Below are 21,471 nucleotides of genomic sequence, written 5' to 3' on the forward strand. Positions count from 1 at the left end.
TACATAGAACTTGCCCCTCCCCACAACAATCAGCTGATATCTTATCCTAAAAGAGCCCCACATTAATAGGGCACCATATTGACAGACTTGGCAGATCATGTATATTAAATCTATAAACTAATAAACATTAATGTTTGGCTTAATTCTTTACCATTGCTATGACAAAGACATCTCTAGGCATCATGTGTGTACACAATTTCATCCACACAATTGTATCAATCAGGGCAATGTGTTCCCTTAACATTCATATTTTTGTTATCTATTTTTATTATTATTATTATTGCTCCAGTGTTTTTGTCATGAATCTCTTTTGAAATACCTATTTAATTATGTGATTTTTACATTTTGAGTCATTAAAAGAACACTCACCACTTGTCATGTAACGAAAAATCAAACAAGTACATGCTGTATGCTAGTAGCCTTAACAGATAGTATACAGCTATCTTAATTAAGTAGATTATTGCTTATCTGTTTTTAATGTTTTATATACCTGAAATTGTATGCCTGCAAATAGAGACACAAGGCACGTCACACTGTCTGACAAACATGAAGTTGAATTTGAGAATTACTTATAGACTATAAAAAGATATATTTTTTTGTGATATTTGTCTATGACTGATCCAATATGGACTATAATTTATAAAGCAATTGACTGTGTACCTTCCAACATAAAACATCTAAAATGCAGAGGCGGACTGTAACTACGATGCCAGGCAGAGTCCTGCTACTGCACCACTCACACCTGCATCTGATCACTCATCTAAAGACACACCCACTTCATGCACCACACCTGTAGACTATCTGATCATCACTCTTTAACACTAGAAGTCCCAGGGTTTCTGACCCCCTCAGCTCTAGCAGAGGTAGGCCAAATAGAACTTCAGCCGGATTCTGACTCAGAGCCGTCTGATCAGTCTTCAGGTTCATTTTTATTTCATATTATTTTCATTTCATTATTTCATTTCAAACAAATAAGTGGAAAATACCAAAAGGCAAAGCAGAGTGACAAATATCTACTCTGCCTTTTTTATATTTTTTATATTTTTTATAAGTCGCTCTGGATAAGGGCGTCTGATAAATGCTGTAAATATTTTCCACTTTTTTGTTTGTGCACCTTAGCAGACATTCACTGCCATCTGAAGTGCAAGACATTTTTCTGCTTTAGGTGTATCTGTTTATTTAGGAAGATATTTCAGAATTATTATTAGTATATATGCATGCATTTGTTATATCATTTGACTTTCCCATTGCTCACAATGTGAATTTGTTCATACTGCAGATGAGGAGACTGCTTCTCAACCTAAAAAGAGAGCTCGTTTGGGGACTGACCTGACAGACCGCGAAAGATGGCACAGTGTGGCGTGAAGAACGGGTGGGGATGCATCTCCCTTTCACCCCAATAGAAGCGTACGCCGCAGATGGAGAGCCAACGGCTAAGGTCAGAAGAATCTCGAGTCGCCTTCAGAGCTTCCTGTGTTTCATCACTCTTAACATGCTTCGTAACATTCAAGAATGGACTATCCAACATGCACAGCAAACAGAGCATGCTCATTGGTTCATGACCCTCCCTGAACTAATGGCATTTATCACGATTGTCATCTTGCGGGGGCTTGCGGGGGCTTACCAAGGTTACCAGCAGTCACGTAGTGACCACAAACCTGGGAAACCCACAGATCATTGGAACTATGCCGCGAAACTGCTTCCAAGACATCATGCGACACCTACGCTTTGATGACAGGTCCACCCGCAGTGATCAAGCAAAGACAGATAAGTTCGCTGCAATTTCCAGTGTGTGGGGATCATTTGTCACCAACTGCCTCACGTCCTACAACCCTGGTCTACATTTCACCGTTGATGAACAGCTCTTCCAGTCAAAGACTCGCTGCTGTTTCCTGCAGTATATTGCAACTAAACCTGATAAATTTGGGATCAAGTTTTGGGTGGCTTGCGACCTAAAATCCAAGTACATTTGCGATGTCCTCCCATATCTTGGCAAGGACCCCAGTCGTTCCATTGGGGAGAGACTTTCTAAAAACGTAGTGATGAGGCTGATTGAACCATTCCTAGACAAGGGCAGAAATGTTACCACGGACAATTTCTTCACATCGCTGTCACTTGCGCAAAAACTGCTTAGCCGGAAAACCACCATCCTCGGCACAGTCAACAAGATTCGCCGGGAAATTGCTCAATCCGCCAGACAAACAGATTGCAGTGAATTCACCACTCAGATATGTTGCAGGTCTTTTGTGGTTTTTATAATCAACACCTCCAAGTGTGTCATTGTGTGTAAAAGTGCTATGAAAATAACAATTTCTTTAAAGTAAAGTGAAGTGATTGTCACATGTGATACACAGCAGCACAGCACACGGTGCACACAGTGAAATTTGTCCTCTGCATTTAACCCATCACCCTGAGTGAGCAGTGGGCAGCCATGACAGGCACCCGGGGAGCAGTGTGTGGGGACGGTGCTTTGCTCAGTGGCACCTCAGTGGTACCTTGGCAGATCGGGATTCGAACCGGCAACCTTCTGATTACGGGGCCGCTTCCTTAACCACTAGGCCACCACTGCCCCTTATTTATTAGGTGTTGCTGCCACATTGACTGTGTATTCGGCCAAACGGAACAAGACCGTCTATGTTCTTAGCAGCATGCATAGCGTGGTTCAGACTGATGATACCACCAAAAGGAAGCCAAACACTGTCACCCTTTACAACACCACAAAGTGTGGCATGGATGTGATGGACCAGATTCTGCGGGAGTACACTGTCCGCAGAGGAACACGGCGCTGGCCAGTTGTCGTGTTCTATAATATGATTGACATGGCAGCATTGAATGCACATGTGCTATATCAAGCATGCACCAGGAAGCAGGAAAGACGGGTGGACCTCCTGGTGGAGCTTGCACGAGAGTTGGCTAGCTCTCATATGGCTGCGAAGAAGGCAAGAAATGAACAATTGCTTCGGACACAACCCTCCACACCTAGCCCTGGAAAAAGAGCCACGTGCCAGGTCAAACACCAGTGCAAGAACGATCATGCCACTGTGCGATGTGTTCACTGCTACAAATACACTTGGTAAATGCAGACGGGAGATGCCATGGCAGTGCCAAGATTGTGAGTGATTGCTGAAATGTACTCACTCACTTTTTATTATTATTTGTACAAATGATTGGTTTTGTTTGTTTTATTTTGTACTGTTTTTATCAATAAATCTCTTCAACAAAGGAAAAAAACCCATGTGTGTTAATTTCTCCCTAAGATATCAAAGTGAAACACAAGTGTCCTTGAAGTGGCACAGCATAGCCCTGCCTTGTTTACATGACAAAAGCATCTGTTCACAGGTGATTAAGGATATTAGTTAAAAGTCTTCCAGCCCATCGGCTGTCCTGTGGGTTTTATAGGTAGAAATGTCAAATGACAACTCTCTGGGACTTCTAGTGTTAAACCTCTTAACCTAAACTGGTTACGTTGTCTTTTTTTTTTTTTTTTATTACAGGTTTTTTTTGTGACATTTTTTTTGTTTTCTAGCATGAACTGGCTTTTTAAGGTCATGCCAAAACATCTCAATAGGATTCAGGTCAGGACTTCATTTTTTTTATTCAGCCATTCAGAGGTGGATTTGCTGGTTTGTTTTGGGTCATTGTCCTGCTGCAGCACCCAAGATCGCTTCAGCTTGAGTTGACGAACAGATGGCCGGACATTCTCCTTCAGGATTTTTTGGTAGACAGTAGAATTCATGGTTCCATCTATCACAGCAAGCCTTCCAGGTCCTGAAGCAGCAAAACAACCCCAGACTATCACACTACCACCACCAAATTTTACTTTTGGTATGATGTTCTTTTTCTGAAATGCTGTGTTACTTTTACGCCAGATGTAACGGGACACGCACCTTCCAAAAAGTTAAACTTTTGTATAGTCGGTCCACAAGGTATTATCCCAAAAGTCTTGGCAATGTTCTTTTTGCTTAAAAGTTGTTTGCGCCTAGGAAATCTGCCATGCAGGCCTTTTTGCCCAGTCTCTTTCTTATGGTGGAGTCATGAACACTGACCTTAATTGAGGCAAGTGAGGCCTGCAGTTCTTTAGATGTTGTCCTGGGGTCGGATGAGTTGTCTCTGCGCTCTTGGGGTAATTTTGGTCGGCCGGCCACTCCTGGGAAGGTTCACCACTGTTCCATGTTTTTGCCATTTGTGGATAATGGCTCTCACTGTGGTTCGCTGGAGTCCCAAAGCTTTAGAAATGGCTTTATAAGCTTTATCAGACTGATAGATCTCAATTACTTTTGTTCTAATTTTTTCCTGAATCTCTTTGGATCTTGGCATGATGTCTAGCTTTTGAGGTGCTTTTGGTCTACTTCTCTGTGTCAGGTAGCTCCTATTTAAGTGATTTCTTGATTCTAACAGGTGTGGTAGGAATCAGGCCTGGGGGTTGTAAAAAAGACCGTGTGGTGTGGGAGAAGAGAATAGAGTGTGTAGAAAAACTCTTTCTCCCTCCACACAAAGCACTGTATTCAACCACTCCAATTTGATGTTACCTGGCAGAAAGAGGCATGGCACAATAGAGGTTAAAAATGAACAGTTTCTAATTTATAAAAACTGGTAAATAATTATTGTAGTTAAATGTGAATATTGAATATAAAAAAGGTACCAAGGTTACAGAGAAAATAAAAATGAGAAGAAAGAGTAAAGAGGGAGAAGAGAAAAAGAGGGGGAGAGAAAGACTCAGAAGCCTTCCAGCTTCCGATGGAAAACCCCCTGAGCAAGAAAGCTCAGAGCTCCTTTTCCACATGTGAGCAGACCTTTATACCCCTGGCCTACAGGAAGTTGTCACTGGCCTACAGGAAGTTGTCACTGACCAATCAGAACCTGTTGTTCCTGATGTTACGCCCCCGGTGCCTCCCATTTGGGGAAGACAAAGAGGGTGGGTGGTCCTGACAGCTGACACTTCAAACGTTGCCGTCAGACAAAAGGCATGTAAAACAGAGGTCCCGAATCTTCACCCACAACCGTCGACACAGGAATGTCACACCTCCCCCTGCAGACAGCTGTTATGCAACACAAAAGCAGGCTCCCGTGATGTCCATTCTTACAGACGGCCGTTTGATCCCCTGGGGCACTCGAGTATTCAGGGTCCATGAGGATCACAATTGGGTCATGGTTGTGTATCTGCTTGTTCGTCCTTCCTGGTCAGTCGGGAATTCAAATGTAGCCGATAGTTGTGGTTCTGTGTCCTTTGTGATCTTCAGGCGTCTGAGATCACCCTTGCAGGGAAACCTGTCTTCTTGACATAGATCAAACACAGCAGCATACATAGAATATTCAACTTGATCCAGGGCTTTTCACACTTGGTTGGGTTCTTTGTGTGGAGTGTGATGAATTTAAAAGGTTGTAGATTTGCATACAGATTGTGCATGTAGAAAAACAGTGTTCATCGTACATTAAAACCAAACCAGAAAAACAAATGACAACAATGATCAGATACTGTAATGCAGAAAATGTAAATATAGTGGGAGGCTTAAAATGATATCAGGGAATTCATAACTCTGCAGATTTGCACTGGCTTATCAAGTCTAATCAACAACAGTGGCTGGAAAAATAAATACAAATAAAAAGTCCCGCTTGTTGCTATGTGATTGGAGAATTACACCTTTATTAGGGAATTCATAACTCTGCGAATTTGCATCGGCTAACCAAGCTCAATGAACAACAGTGGCCGGAAAAATAAATACAAATAAAAAAAAACGCTTGTTGCCATGTGATTAGAGAATTACACCTTTATCACTAAAAGTTATTATTTGAGATTATGGCATTGTTGAGGTGTTCAGAGAGAAAAACAGTTTTACATAAATATAAATTCTGATCCTAAACATGTTGATCATACTGAACATTAATTTAAAATGTAAACAATGAATTTTAACAGTGCAATTTCCAATCCCTAAACAGTTATTATCAAATTGTTCCCCGTGGGACATGGTTTATGATGTTCAATGTAATACCGGTAATCTAAAATGTCACAAATCCTGATTATTACTGGTTACAGTTTGGTTTGTGGGTTCATCTATTGTGCCAGCCATATCTACATGCCACATTGTAAGTGATACAGTAATTAGTCTATGTTCCTTTTATACCTTGTCGGAGTGGATCTGGATTTAGAAATGCCTCGGTTTCTACGGTCCCGGGCTTTTTAGGATATGTAGATCCTTTTTAATTAATTTAAAGCACATAGATTTTATTCCTCCCTATGCAGTAAAATTCAGATAAAAAAGACTTAAGGTCACAGATCCACATCCGAGCAAAGGTATCACGTCGGGATCACCAGTTGTCACTGGCCTACAGGAAGTTGTCACTGGCCTACAGGAAGTTGTCACTGACCAATCCGAACCTGTTGTTTCTGATGTCACGCCCCCGGTGCCTCCCATTTGGGGAAGACAAAATGTGTCAGCTGTCAGGTGGTCCTGACAGCTGACACTTCACACGTTGCCGTTAGACAAAAGGCATGTAAAACAGAGGTGCCGAATCTTCACCCACAACCGTCGACACAGGAATGTCACACCTCCCCCCTGCAGACATCTGTTATGCAAGACAAAACCAGGCTCCCGTGATGTCCATTCTTACAGGGTGACTACAGAAATTGAACTTAGGTATGATAAACCACAGTTAAGTTATTTTTTCACAAGGAGGGCAATCACTTTTTCACACAGGGCCATGTGGATTTTTAGTTTTTTTTCTCCCTTAATAACGTAAAACTGCATTTTGTGTTCAATTATGTTATCTTTGACTAATAGTTAACAGTTTTTGATGAGCAGAAACATTTAAGTGTGACAAACATGCAAAAGAATAAGAAATCAGGAAGGGGGCAAATAGTTTTTCACACCACTGTATTTCTTTCGTGATCCAGGGCTTTTGGTTGGATCTTGTGGTGACGTTCTTGGAGACGCACTTGGGCATGTAACCCATGACAGAGTCTGTGCACTCCTTCAGACTGATGGTGTCCCCATACATAGCAGCCTCCCTAAAGATGTCCCAGTCTGTTGAGCTAAAGCAGTATTGGAAAGCTGAGACCACACCAGCCGGCCACACTCTGATGTTCTTTTGGGCTGGTTTAGTGTGTTTCAGAAAGGACTTGTAAACATTGTCCAGACAGTTTCCATTTCTGGTAGCAAAGTTCATTAAAGTGTAGTGATTGTCACATGTGATACATAGCAGCACAGCACACAGTGCACACAGTGAAATTTGTCCTCTGCATTTAACCCATCACCCTGATCGAGCAGTGGGCAGCCATGAAAGGCACCTCAGTGGCACCTTGGCAGATCGGGATTCGAACCGGCAACCTTCTGATTACAGGGGCGTTTCCTTAATCGCTAGGCTGCCACTGCCCCACATGCCCCAAATTTTGGGAGAACTAACATCATGGTTTGCCTTGTTGAAGTCTCCAGCGATAACGAAAAAACCTTCAGGGTGCACCGTTTGTAGTTAACTGATGATCAGGTACAACTCAGGGTTGTGAAACTGCAGCAGCATTTGTGCCCAACTCAGAGTTCACATAAACACACCTCCACGGGTCTTACCAGACAAAGTGGCATCCCTGTCCACTCGTAAAGTGATCGATTTGTCAAGCTGGATAGCCGAGTCCACGATGTTTTCCTGCAGCCATCTCTCAGTGAAAATGAAGACACAACAGTCTCTCATCTCCCAATGGCTGACACACTGTAGCTTGATGTAAACCAAGGACGTTCGCGAAAACGCAGACGAAAAGACGAAGACAGACAAAAAAAACATTTTACACTGTAGTAATGTAATGACGGAGCTAAGTGCTTCTGCACCCATTATGTAAACTAAACATCTTTAGATCTTTGCACACTAATGTTATGTGCACCCACGTTAACTCTGACCTTTTTATTCTGCTGGAATTAGCTATCATATACATACAGAAAAAAATTATTTAACAGTTGTTATGAGAATTAATGCAGGATAAATTGCTAAACTTAATGGTGTTCTAAATTTTGCAAATATTTTTGTATATCTGAAGGTAATCTCAATTAGACAATTCATGGCTATTCAAATCAATTTATGGCTATTCAAGCATTTTATTGTTTGTTCAAATTCATTGTGAGGTATGAATCGCTATTGGCTCACCTGTTTCTATAGGAAATATGAGGCTCCAATGAAATCAGTCCCCTTGTTTTATATATCTTGTTCAAAGCTTTGTCTCTGTGGTGTGCCTGCACTTCTGTCAAGTCTCGACAGTATGGCACACCCCTCAGTTGAGCTCCTGCTGCTTTGGCTTCTTATTCAAATATATGTGCCGAGTCAGGCTGTTAATGAGAGCGAGTGCATTTTTCAGGGAGATGTGGAGACAAATAACTTTTACCAGGAGGGAGATGTGGTTATCGGAGGCCTGTTTCCATTACACTACAGTCCTGTGTCCTTTGTGCACTCTTTTGATAAGAAACCGGTGCCATCAGGCTATAAGTAGTAAGTGCCACATATTAATGTTACAGTATTGATGTTTGTTGTATGCTTCAATGTTTACTACAGGGGAACCTAAATGGTACAGGCAGCACAAATGTAAAATATTTTGTTTCTTAATAGCTTGTAAAATTTACTTTAATTCACATTACAAGGTAACAACAGTAAATCTGAACTGTCAGTTTAAAATGAGGGTCAAGTGACCAAGGGAAGGAAAGTGCTGAAGAAAGTTTTGTGATTCTGATGTGCAAGAGCTTTCTGTATTTTCCTGTTCTAAGTTCCCTTTAAAATTAAAGGATGTGTTACATGAAAGATTATGTCAATTCTATCGTAGGTGTTTATTATAAAATGGCCTTTGTTATTTATGCAGACATAGAAAATACTTTCTGCTTTCTATACTGTATATTTTATATTTATACTCTTTTAAAAAAAAATTAGTTTCAGCCCAAGGGCACTGCGATGGATGCAAACCATGACCTTTGCCGTGCAAGAGATTAACCATCGACAGGACATCCTTCCTCATTTGAAGCTGGGGTTTCACATACGGGACACATGCGATGACATTCCTGTTGCTGTGAAAACCTCACTTCTGCTGGTTAATGGGCAGCCTGATGCGGGCAGAGGAACCTGTGGTCATGTCCACACATCGGTTTCACCTGTAATTGTCGGAGACGCTGGCTCTGGAGTGTCAATGGCTGTGCTTAGGACTTTGGGTTCCTTCAATATCCCCTTGGTACGATGAAGCACTACTAAGCTTATTCTGTTACGCATACACTTAAAATGATAATGATGTTTATAAAATATGTTTATAAAAATAATACATGCTGTGAGTGTTTAATCGGATTTAAAATGATTTGTTTTGGATTTTCCCCAATTTTTAAGGTTAGCTACTTTGCATCATGTAGTTGTCTAAGCAACAAAAAAGAATTCCCTGCTTTCATGAGAACAATGCCAAGTGATGCATTTCAAACAAAGGCCCTGGCCAAGCTGGTCAGTTACTTTCACTGGACATGGGTGGGAGTTATCGGTGGCCAGTCAGACTATGCCCGGTTTGCCATACAGCTCTTCCTGCAGGAATCAGCCAGATTTGGTGTGTGTGCTGCCTATGTGTACTTTTATCCTATGCCATTGACACAGGAAGTGGCTGAGGAACTGGTGAAAACCATGAAAAGCTCCTCTGCCAAAGTCATTCTGAGTTTCGGGGCGGAAACTGAGCTCTCAACAATCCTAGCTGAGTGCAGGCGACAGAACCTCACCAATCTGCAGTGGCTTGCCAGTGAAGCTTGGGCCACTGCCAAGTCCTTATGGCAGGACTTTGGGGACTTATTACTAGGAACTCTGGGTTTTGCAATCCACAAAGGTGACATTCCTGACCTTGGAACATACCTCAGCAGGCTGCAAGCCTCTGATGCACTGTCTTCCCATTTTTTCGCTGAGTTTTGGGAGGAAACCTTTAACTGTCGGGTCAATGGATCTGGGAACTTGCACACACATGTAGAAGGCAATAGAACGGCATGCAATGGGAAGGAGGACCTGGCCAATGTGTATTCTGCATATACAGATGTGTCTCAGCTCAGGGTGTCTTACAATGTGTATAAAGCTGTATACCTCATAGCACATGCTCTGCATGAAATGAGCTCTTGCATTCCAGGGCAAGGCCCTTTTTACAATGGCACTTGTGGGACAATGGCACCCATTCTACCTTGGCAGGTGAGCAGAGCAAGGAGTTTTCCATCTATTCATTCTGACTTGCATTATTTGCATTTATATGTCAATTAAGCTAACAATGCTATTTTAAATTCACTATAATAATAATAATAATTATTATTATTAATAGTAATTAAATAATTGGTATAATTATGATGCTTTTTATTCTAAAGCAGAGGAGTAAATGCAAGATCCTTTCTTCTCCTTCCAGCTCTTGCACTACATGAAACACACAAAATTTTCAACACTGGGAGAAGAGGTTAACTTTGATGAAAACGGAGATCCCATTGCATACTATGACCTTATGAACTGGCAAAGGGGGAAGGACGGCTATCTACAGCTGATGAAAGTGGGCATTTACGATGCCTCTTTTGCTGGAGAAATGAGCTTGGTTGTAAATGAGTCACACATTCAGTGGCACATTGGCCAGCAGGTGTGTCTTATGTCTTCTGTGTCAAGATACTGCATTTCACGGTTGCTGTTTATACATTTTATGCTAATGATTAAGGCTTCATTTGATCATTTTCTTACCACAAAACTAAATCAAAATATTGGTTTCATGGCAACATTAATGAGGCTGTACTGCAGATCTTTCTTGTAATGCATTAGATTTGTTGATTGTGACTTATTTTTTTTGCACAGCAATAAGAATACTGTTAGACAGATTAAATATATATTGGATTTTTTTGGATTATGCATATCAGACACAGAACAAATAAACTAAGCAGTTTGCAGAACAGTGGTTCAGGTCTGTCTCATCTCGAGCTGTGCTGAACTAGCTGTCCAAGCATAGCGCCACAGAATCTGAATAGTGCCTTTCTCCCACCACCTCACTGTCCCTGTCAGGCACCAGCATCACTGTGTAGTGAAAGCTGCCTGCCGGGGTATAGGAAAGCCATCAGAAAGGGTGAGCCAATTTGCTGCTTTGACTGCATACCATGTGCAGAAGGAGAGATTAGCAATAAAACAGGTATGTAATGCTTCAGATATAAGGATCAGGACTCAAGAACGATACATATCATCTCTTTAGTTATCAGAATGTACATCAGTGTCACCATGTTTAATACAAAACCCCCATAGTGTTTAGTGTATTGAAATGCTATAATGAATTTTTACTATCCTCCAGACGCAGTGAATTGTTTGAAATGCTCAGAAGATACATGGCCAGATCAGCATCAGATGCACTGTTTGCCCAAGGCCACTGAATTTTTGTCATATCAGGAGACCATGGGCTTGGTCCTCTGCGTTGTGTCTGCTTTTGGGGCTTGTGCAACTGCAGCTGTCATGGGCGTGTTCATTATCAACAGGAACACACCTATTGTGCGTGCAAACAACATCGAGCTTAGCTTCCTGCTGCTCGTTTTTCTCTGTGCTTGTTTCCTTATTGCCCTGACCTTCATTGGTGAGCCCACTGATTCATTCTGCCAGGTCAGATACATAGCATTTGGCATCAGCTTCACTCTTTGCATCTCCTGCATTCTTGCGAAAACACTAGTGGTGCTAATGGCCTTTCGAGCCACCCTTCCTGGAAGCAATGTCATGAAATGGTTTGGCCCAACCCAGCAGAGAGCCAGCGTGATACTGTGTACTTCTATTCAGACACTTATCTGCATAATATGGCTTACAACCAAGCCTCCACATGCTTCTCACAACACCAGGTTCCTGAGTGCCAAGATCATATTAGAGTGTGCTGTCGGGTCAGAGGTGGGATTTTGGTGCATGTTAGGCTACATTGGATTCCTAGCATGCCTGTGCCTTTTGATGGCATTTTTGGCCAGAAAGCTTCCAGATAATTTTAACGAAGCCAAATTTATTACATTCAGCATGCTCATTTTCTTTGCTGTGTGGATCACCTTTATTCCTGTGTATGTCAGCACATCAGGGAAATACACTGTGGCTGTGCATGTGTTTGCTATTTTAGCCTCTGCATTTGGCCTTCTAGTTTGTATATTTGCTCCCAAGTGCTATATTGTGCTACTCAAACCTGAGAAAAACAGCAAAAAACATATGATGCTTAAACATTAAATAATATTTGCACAATTATTTATTGTTATAGATATGATTATACATTATGGTTGCATTTAAGCTTTTTTAAGGTATATAATTATTTTTTCCTATGTAGCAGCACATTTAATAAATGAAACAATTAAAAGTTCACTTTAAAGTTCCACAACCATAACATCCCCACACTCATATATAAACAGACACCATGTCTATCATGAAGTCTCACAGAATTTGCTGAATTATGGTTTAGACACACCAACCCCACACCCCTCCTCCCCTCGAACACGGGGTCCCCTGTTTTCACACACCTCCTTTGACATCTAGGCATTAGGTATTTAACGTCTCATGATTGTCTCTAACCAAAAGACAACACTGCCCCAGAACCCGACACAAGATCACAGATCCAACTGATCACAGATCCTGCTGAACCATGGCTTAAAAATTGACTGAAGAACTGTCCACTGCTGAAGACTGCAGTTGGGTTGACAAACTAGATTTGTGAAATCTAAACTAACATCTTTATTATGTAACGTTATAGCTGATGAAGTATATAATTGTCTAATGTTTTGGTTTGGTCTAATCTTTTACAAACGTGTGTAAACGCTGACAAAACTTGTCATGTATCAGAACATACAATTATAGAGACCATGTTGTGTAATAAATGTTTTAGAATAGCTCATATCATAACCCTGTGTGCCTATGTAACCAATGTCTGTGTTGTTAAGCTGCGTGAAAATATTTTAATGAATATTTATGCCGTTGTGGACACATTGGTTTCATTCCTTTTTAGAAGAGATATTGGCATGTGTGTAAAATGTTTACATCACCTCGACAATGTATGATTCTTTGAAATATATGTTGTGTAACCAAAAAAACTAAAAAACCTTGACGGACCATTTAAAAGCATGTTACTATACACCAAACAACGAGGGGTCTTTGGGTGGTGAAATGAGGTTAAAAGATGCTGTGTTTAAAAATACAGTCTAACAAAATGGCTTCTGACAGGCTGAAAAGGATGCCTATATGCTACACAAACCAACACATATCAACTACAAGAGGAATAGAGTTACTGTGTATGGGCAATCAATTTCAAGCTGACGTTGTTGACATGTCTATGTATTCAAATGAAAATTATAGTTATAAGTACACACTAATGTGTATAGACATATTTAGTAATTGTGCATGGGGAACGTATTTTAAAATTCAGAAAGATGTCAGAGTACCCTAGAAATCACAGACCGACCATGGAAAAAAAGGGTTTTTCAACAAAAGTTTTCAAAATGTAATGAGTAAATTCGGTATCCAGCATTTTGTGTGGTCAAACGTTTCGATAGAACTATTAATGGAAGGATGTGGTGGTATTTGACCTCGGTAAATTTGAAAATGTATACACACGCACTCCCCAATTTGATAAAATCTTACAATTTCGCTTACCACCAAAGCATTAGGATGAGACCTGTCGATGTGACCTCTGACAATTAAGGTCTGTTGTTTAAATCACTGTATGTCATGAATGATGCGAAGCACAAAAATGCATAAAAATCAGAAAATCCCTTCTAGTTGAAAAATTATTACGCAGATATAACAGATGGTACCTTTTATTAAGAAGAATTGCAAAAGATCAAACTTAGCAGAAATAAAATGTTAAAAGTTGAGAAAATTTTGGAAAGAAAGAATGAGTAGAAAATTTCTTATATGGTCTTGGGGAAGTGGTTGGGCTTGGATTCCTGAAAAAGATGTAGATATTTAAATCATTTTAAAAATTGTTCCAGAACCAGTCTTTCATTCATGGTAAACAACACCATGGGCAACAAGACCCTGATATTAAAGGGTAATTGGGAAGTGGCATTAATCGAATTCCACTATCCAAGAACATGGGTGACTTTTGTAGAAGATGACAAAACCATCTTTTTTATCAAAAATGTGGAAATGCTGGAAATGGACTGTGGATTTAAACAACATGCTTTTGTACACAAGACTCAAAACCACAAGACTGGATAGTGCAAACATAGCTGATGGAGCCACTGTGGGTTTGATTGTCCAGGAGCTACACTATTTTCAAAGGTTTATGTATCGTTGGGGGATTGTCTGATCTCACAGAGTTCAAATACATACCCGATACAGCAGGTCAAAAGAATATGACAGACCCAGCTGGTGCAAATCAGGGGCTGAAAAGGGCTGATTTCTCCAATGCTAATAACATTGTAGAATTGTTATCCCCAATACATAGCAACATCTTTTTTCAATGGTGAATGGTCAATGGTGTTGATATTAAAATTCAATTAACAAGGGGTGTAGTTTGCTGTCCAGAAGATTGCGTTGAGATTGTAAGATTTTTTTTTTTTACAGGATAGTACCGCTCCCACACTGAGACTGGATGCATCGACTTCTATCACAAAGGGGAGTTGGGGGTCCGGGTGGAACATAATGAGAGCTGTGGTGAAGAGTTGTTTGAGTTGGTTGAATGCATGCTGAGCCTGGGGGTCCCATTTGAGTCGGGTGGGTTTGTCCTTCAGGAGGGAAGTCATGGGTTGTGCAACTTTGCTAAATTTCTAGATGAGCAGATCCAAGAAGGAATGAGCAGATCCAAGGAATTGGATGGTGGTGGGCATAGGCCAGTCAGTGATGGCTGCGGTTTTGTTGGGGACCATGGCAATTCCTTGGGGGCTGATGTGGAATCCCAGGATGGAAATTTCTGTTCCGTGGAAAGTACTCTTTTCTAACTTAATGTAAAGACGGTTCTGCAGGAGTCGCTGGAGGACCTGTCGGACATGAGATATATGGGTCGAGAGGTCAGGTGAGTAAATGAAAATGTAATCTTGGTAGACAAATTGCTGTGTTAACAGTAACCAAGTCGCGTCGTTCTACCAGCGGCATTACCCATATATTTACGATCACCGTTGCCTCATTGGGGAGGTGGGCGGCTTGGAGACGAATAAGAAGATGGCACTGTGTGATGAATTCGCAACATTGCAGCACCGTGGCAGAGGAGAACAGGAAGACGGCACGTTTAAGGGCGGTTCGGGAGTGTGGTCTGGACAGGAGGACGTCTTGGGCGGCAGGAAGGTAGGGGAGCATGAATACACGTTTTAACAAAAGGGGCAGGCTCAAGGTCAGGGACAGGAGTTTCAATCCAGAATTCAATCGTCGTCTCAAGAGAGGCTGGCAAATCTCGAAGTCGGGGGCAGGCAAAGGTCGTGGTCAATGAGTCAAGTTATTTGGGCGTGGGAAAGTAGGCCAGCATCTCTGGGAAATAATTTCAATCAAAGAGCGGGCAGCGTCTCCTTGGGGTCACCTGACTATTATACTCAGCGCTGCCTGCTCTGATTTCCAATTCTGGGTCACTGTCTCCATGGCTGGTCTGGCGCTCTCTGGTGGGCTGGAGGCATGTTGCCAGTGATATATAAATCTCCAGCTGTCACGTCTACGGACTTACGGGGGAAGGAAGCGCAGAGGTCTGACATGCTGGGAACGGGGTTTTATTAACAATAAACAAAGAAATACAAATAAAGACTGGCGCGGTGGCCGAAAACGAATTTAACTTAAATAAAGAACATAAACTAACCCGTAGGCGTGTGGCGATTGCCAGAACTCAAAAACACATGAAACTAAACCAGGTCAAGTTCGTGCAGAGAGTCCACGAAAATGCCAGCGACCCCGAACGGGCGGAAACTTCCGGCATTTATGGGGCGTCAGGATTAAAGTCAGGTGTGGAGGCCAGCTGCAGGCAATCCTGACAGAGCCCCCCCTCCAAGGGCTACGTCCTCGGAGCCCCAACAGTACCATCAGTGGAGGCGGCGGGGTGGACGGCGGCAACCACAGGGCTCCTGCCCTGCTGTATCCTCCCCTTGGAGGACCCGGTCCCTCGGGCTGGCTCCCCGGCGTGGTCAGGCGTGGCGGCCCCGGTCCCTCGGGCTGGCTCCCCGGCGTGGTCAGGCGTGGCGGCCCCGGTCCCTCGGGCTGGCTCCCCGGCGTGGTCAGGCGTGGCGGCCCCGGTCCCTCGGGCTGGCTCCCCGGCGTGGTCAGGCGTGGCGGCCCCGGTCCCTCGGGCTGGCTCCCCGGCGTGGTCAGGCGTGGCGGCCCCGGTCCCTCGGGCTGGCTCCCCGGCGTGGTCCCGCTTGGCGGCCCCGGACCCTCGGCCTGGCTCCCCGGCGTGATCCCGCTTGGCGGCCCCGGACCCTCGGCCTGGCTCCCCGGCGTGGTCCCGCTTGGCGGCCCCGGACCCTCGGCCTGGCTCCCCGGCGTGGTCCCGCTTGGCGGCCCCGGACCCTCGGCCTGGCTCCCCGGCGTGGTCCCGCATGGCGGCCCCGGACCCTCGGCCTGGCTCCCCGGCGTGGTCCCGCATGACGGCCCCGGACTCCCGTACCTGCACACAATAATCAGGGCCGATCCATCTGGGTACGTGTGGGCCCTGTCTCCACATGTCCCCTCTGACACATCTTGTGTCACCCCCCTGCACCGCGCAGGGAGATTGTCCCAGAGCCTCCGGCGACTGTTCCAGGCACCCCAGGCTGGTGCCTTCTGGGACTATGCAGCCCCTCTCACTGCACGGCCCTGGTGCCAAGGGGGGGGCATTGCCAGACCATCCGGCTAGCCCCTTCTGCGTCCGTTGGGACAAGCAGGCCCTCTTCCTGTCTGTCCCAGCTGGGTCCTCATGCCTACCCGGGGGCTCTATGGCGCTCCACCCCTCTGGAGGCAGACGCAGGCCCATGCCTGGCCCGCCCTCCTCACTGGCTACCGGAGGACCCAGCTCCATCGCTTCCCCACCTCCCCTCCCCTCAGGAGGAGTCCCCAACCCGAACTGCACCCCCCCAAAAAATTCTTTGGGGGAGCACCCCCCCCGGCTGGACTTAGGGGTACCTTGGGGCTCGTCCACCTCGCCTTGGACCGGTGCAGTCAGGTTGGGAACTCCCTCCCTGGGGTTCGGCTCTGCTGCTGGGTCACCATCTGGTGGACACAAAGAGGGGAAGTGGGGGCGACATACGGACACATATGCCACGCACACACACACAGACAGAGACAGACAAAAGAGAGGGTCGTCTGGTTCCCTCTCTGAGCTCTCCGGGACCTCCTCAGGGGGCACAGTCAGAATCTCGGGAGGCGCGACCTTCTCGTCGCCCGCCAGTGCTTGGTCTTCTTGCCCCGGATCCTGACTGGCGCTGGATGTGGTGGAGGGGCAGAGTTCGATCCCTGGCTCAGGCTCTGGCCGATCAAACTCCGCCCTCAGTCTCTGCTGGAAGTCCCGAAAACTCCTGTCGGTCTCTCCCTGCTGCCAGGCAGCGTCGCTGGAGATGGTGGTGGGCGTGTGGCGTGGGGGGTGGTGGACGTCTTCTCCAGCATGCAGGGGCGCTGGTGATGCGCTGCCGTTCAGCTGGGGAACGTCCGAGCAGAGGGAAGGCGGGTCGGCGACTGGAACTGGGAGGGCATCTTCCCTGTGAGGCAGTTCCGACAGTGCAGTTGCTGGTTGGCGACCTCCTGTCGCCCTGTTCCACCAGCTTACGCCCGCATCGCTGTCCTCCTCCTCACTGTTGTCGCACCTCTGGGACTGACGTGGGTTTCCACGGACCTCGCAACGGACGGGCACGATGGGCGGAGCCATCCCGGCACCGACTGCCCAATCGGCGTCATCCTCGTGTTGGTCCGTGTCGACCTCATACCCTCGGAAGTCACGTGGATCTTCACGGATGTCGCGACAATCTCGGACGCGCGCGCTGGGTGGAGCCATCCCGGCCCCGACTGCCCAACGAAAATCCACGTCATTGTCGCTTTCGTCATCCGTGTCCTCCCACCTGTGACTCCGAGGGTCGTCCACCCTGCGGACATCCTGGACCCAGGGTGCGATCAACTCCCAGGGACAGTACTCTGGCCATTCGGGCTGGAGGCTGCCCATCCCCTCGCTGGAGGGACGCCGCCGTTGTTGTCGCTTCTCACCCCCCTGGAAGTGACGTGGGTCCCCACGGACCTTGCGACGATCGCAGACTGGTGCGATGGGCGGAGCCCAACTCTCGTCTCCCGTGCTCTCGTCATCGTCCGTGTCGTCCCAGTCCACGGGGAGCCTTGCCAGCAGAGCGCAGAGTTCTTGGCTCGACATGGCGAAGATCGTGGGGGTCGCATCTACTGCGCTCGCTGCCCACGTCACTTCCTCGCTGCTGCCGACGCCAACGTCCTCGCTCCGCCCACTCACCCGCCGACGTTGTCGCTTCCGGGTTTCGCGGAGTTTCCCGGGGGTGACGTCATCACGCGGCGCCGCGTACCACGGCTTCTCGGGGAGAAAACGCTCCACCAGAACGGGCGGCGCGTCTCTCCCCTGCCGTCCGCGTTCGCCGCGCCGGGCTGCGTCCTTCGCGGCGTTTCTTCTCCTCTGTTTTTTACCTCTGCGCTTTTGGGTGGGTCGCTGGCATTCTGTCACGTCTACGGACTTACGGGGGAAGGAAGCGCAGAGGTCTGACATGCTGGGAACGGGGTTTTATTAACAATAAACAAAGAAATACAAATAAAGACTGGCGCGGTGGCCGAAAACGAATTTAACTTAAATAAAGAACATAAACTAACCCGTAGGCGTGTGGCGATTGCCAGAACTCAAAAACACATGAAACTAAACCAGGTCAAGTTCGTGCAGAGAGTCCACGAAAATGCCAGCGACCCCGAACGGGCGGAAACTTCCGGCATTTATGGGGCGTCAGGATTAAAGTCAGGTGTGGAGGCCAGCTGCAGGCAATCCTGACACCAGCAAATATCTTATTTATCTGTGCTCCTGCATACACAGAGCTGGATCCATATAAAAACCTAAGTTGTGAGTGTGCGAGTGTTCAGTGAATGTAATCGCACATCTGTCATCATAATTGGGTGGTAGTAGCCTAGTGGGTAACACACTCGCATGTGAACCAGAAGACCCAGGTTCAATCTGACTTACTACCATTGTGTCCCTGAGCAAGACACTTAACCCTGAGTGTCTCCAGGTGGACTGTCCCTGTAAATACTGATTGTTAGTCGCTCTGGATAAGGGCATCTGGTAAATACTGTAAATGTAAATGTAGATAATTCAGTTCCGGGCTGCTGAGGCCTGATCATTAAACAGTCTACAATTAAGCACTGTGCACCCAGCTTGTGATAATTGGCCTTCTTAGCTTACCACAGGGATGTGCCTTCTGTGCAGGCCCTGCCCCTGCATGTCCTTGCTGGGGTTTCCAGCACCTCTCCCTACACCACGCAGGGAGGCGATCTCTGACCCTCTGGCGATCGCTTACTGTACCACAGGGTGGTGTCGTCTGGGCATGTGCAGGCCCTGCCACTGCACATCACTGCTGGTATCCCAACTCTCTTCCCTGTGTTGTGCAGGGAGGTGGTCCCGGACCCTCCGGAAACCAATCACCGTACCGCAGGGTGGTGCCTTATGGCGACGTGCAGCCCCTTCTGTCTGTATGGGGGCTTTACCGGATCCCTCATGACTCAGCCCTCTTCCTGCCCATCCCTCATGCCACCCAGGGGGCTCTGTTGCACTCAGCCCCTCTGGAGGTGGACCCAGGCCCCCGCAAGGCCAGCCCTTCTCACCGGCTACCGGAGTGTCCAGTACAGTCGCATTTTAAAAAGTTCAAATGTTAAAAATGTGTCAACTTTTTCTCTAAAACAAGCTCACGATTTTGTAACGTTAAAAGAGGGTCATTTTATTCTTTATTCATTTATATCCATTTAACCAGTTCTGCTGTCTTTTGCTTATTTGATCCCATTATATTCAAATAACCAGTAAATAATCATATTTAACCATCTGTTCATATATGAGTGTCCCATTAATTGGATCTAAGTCAATCTGAACTTATGTAGATTTCAGGAGTGTGTCATTGCAGACATGAGACATTATTAGAATTAATATAATGAAGACTGTGATATAATATTCTTTTATTGTTGAAAAGGATGTGCTGTAAATAATAATGTTGGAGATGTGCCTCATGTTGAAATAGTCTACATTGTGAAGAAACCCTTTCTTGTGCTGAATTGTAATGCACTGAATTACAAGGCTTTATAGAACAGTGAGCTTTTGTATACTTAACATGTAAGGTTATAATAATAAGTCCTGATCTAAAGTGGGCCTGAAAAGTGGGTATGAAACTTAAGGGCTGAAAAGTCCCACTCTGGGCCTGGTCCAGAACACAAAAATCTGTGACTTCTGACACCTTAATTAATCCCGATTTTGTTTTTGATGGTATGGGTTTTAATTTACAATCTCTGAATGTTCAGATATTTAATCTTTTATTTAAAAGTATACTAAGTTGTTTGTGGTTTGATAGTGATACTGTACAGTATAACTTGGTTTGTCAATTTTATTATATTGAATCAATAATATCAAAGGTGAAAACATCCATTGCACTCAGATTTTTATGTAAATGGTTTCAGGATGCCAATGGTTTAAAAATGACAATCTTTTATATAAAAAAAAAAAAAACTACAATGTAAAAACTGAATGCAGCTTTGAATTCAACTACAGCTACAATGTTAAACTACAATTTCAACAATTACAACATATTTTCCAGGTGCTCTGAAAAATTGTAAAAATAATGATAAAGCTGCAATTTGTATGTACACTAAAACCTTCAAGGTAAAACAGCTTATTTCACTTAAAGGCCTTTTGGAACATAGAACAAGCACAACACACAAAAAGAACACAGTTCCAATGTAACCTAACATGGCCCGGAAATCCATAAGTGCACATAAATTGCAGTGTAAACAAATATTTTCTTTACTGTGATACAAATTATTTGATATTGTTTGCCACTGTGCAAAAATAAAGAAAAATATTAAAGTCAAGGCAAAACCACAGAGCTGCAGAGTCCCAAAACATTTCACAATATTACGGCCTGGAAGCGCAGCCTTCAAGGTCAGTAGCATGACTGTGTTCTTCACTATGTTAAAGGAGACACACAATACAAAAGTGATACCAATGTCCTTGTAGCACATTGTGTATGACCATCCAACCAGTTGCCTGGTGCACAGAGAGCTCCACGTGAAAAGCAGTACAATGTTTAGCTTTAAATTACTTGGCCTGGGAACAGGATCCATTTTTTGTAGATACACAACGCAGGTCACAGCTGCTATCAAACAAAGCAGGAATAATGATAGGGCTTTAAGTCGCATTGCCCCAATCCCTCTGTGAGAGACTGGTTGATTATTCCTGCTTTGTATATTTATGCATCCTTTGGAATCTAAAAAAGAAAAATTTATATATTGTTTTAATGGCTTTTTAATATGGTTATGAGAAGAAGTATAGTTCTCTGTAAATTTTTACATGCGTACAGCATTTAC

General features: G+C 44.7%; 1 protein-coding gene across 1 annotated transcript; it reads left to right on the forward strand.

Annotated features, from left to right (window-relative positions):
- The first annotated feature begins 1,685 nt into the window (after positions 1–1,685).
- On the forward strand, positions 1,686–11,179 carry olfcx3 (olfactory receptor C family, x3). The gene is made up of 7 exons (XM_028962808.1): positions 1,686–2,211; positions 2,584–3,073; positions 8,233–8,469; positions 8,902–9,196; positions 9,346–10,173; positions 10,382–10,603; positions 11,017–11,179. The coding sequence occupies exons 1-7, from the start codon at positions 1,686–1,688 to the stop codon at positions 11,146–11,148; spliced, it is 2,730 nt and encodes a 909-aa protein (XP_028818641.1). The 3' UTR covers positions 11,149–11,179.
- Positions 11,180–21,471: the final 10,292 nt, after the last annotated feature.

The sequence above is a fragment of the Denticeps clupeoides genome, chromosome 19, assembly GCF_900700375.1.
Source record: "Denticeps clupeoides chromosome 19, fDenClu1.1, whole genome shotgun sequence".
Lineage (NCBI taxonomy): Eukaryota > Metazoa > Chordata > Actinopteri > Clupeiformes > Denticipitidae > Denticeps > Denticeps clupeoides.

Bases quoted from the DNA above. Each gene is read 5' to 3' on its own strand.
- olfcx3 (XM_028962808.1), top strand. From the start codon at position 1,686: ATGCCGCGAAACTGCTTCCAAGACATCATGCGACACCTACGCTTTGAT. The intron at 9,197-9,345 runs GTACGATGAAGC...CCAATTTTTAAG, and splicing joins GTTCCTTCAATATCCCCTTG to GTTAGCTACTTTGCATCATG. The intron at 10,604-11,016 runs GTGTGTCTTATG...TGTCCCTGTCAG, and splicing joins AGTGGCACATTGGCCAGCAG to GCACCAGCATCACTGTGTAG.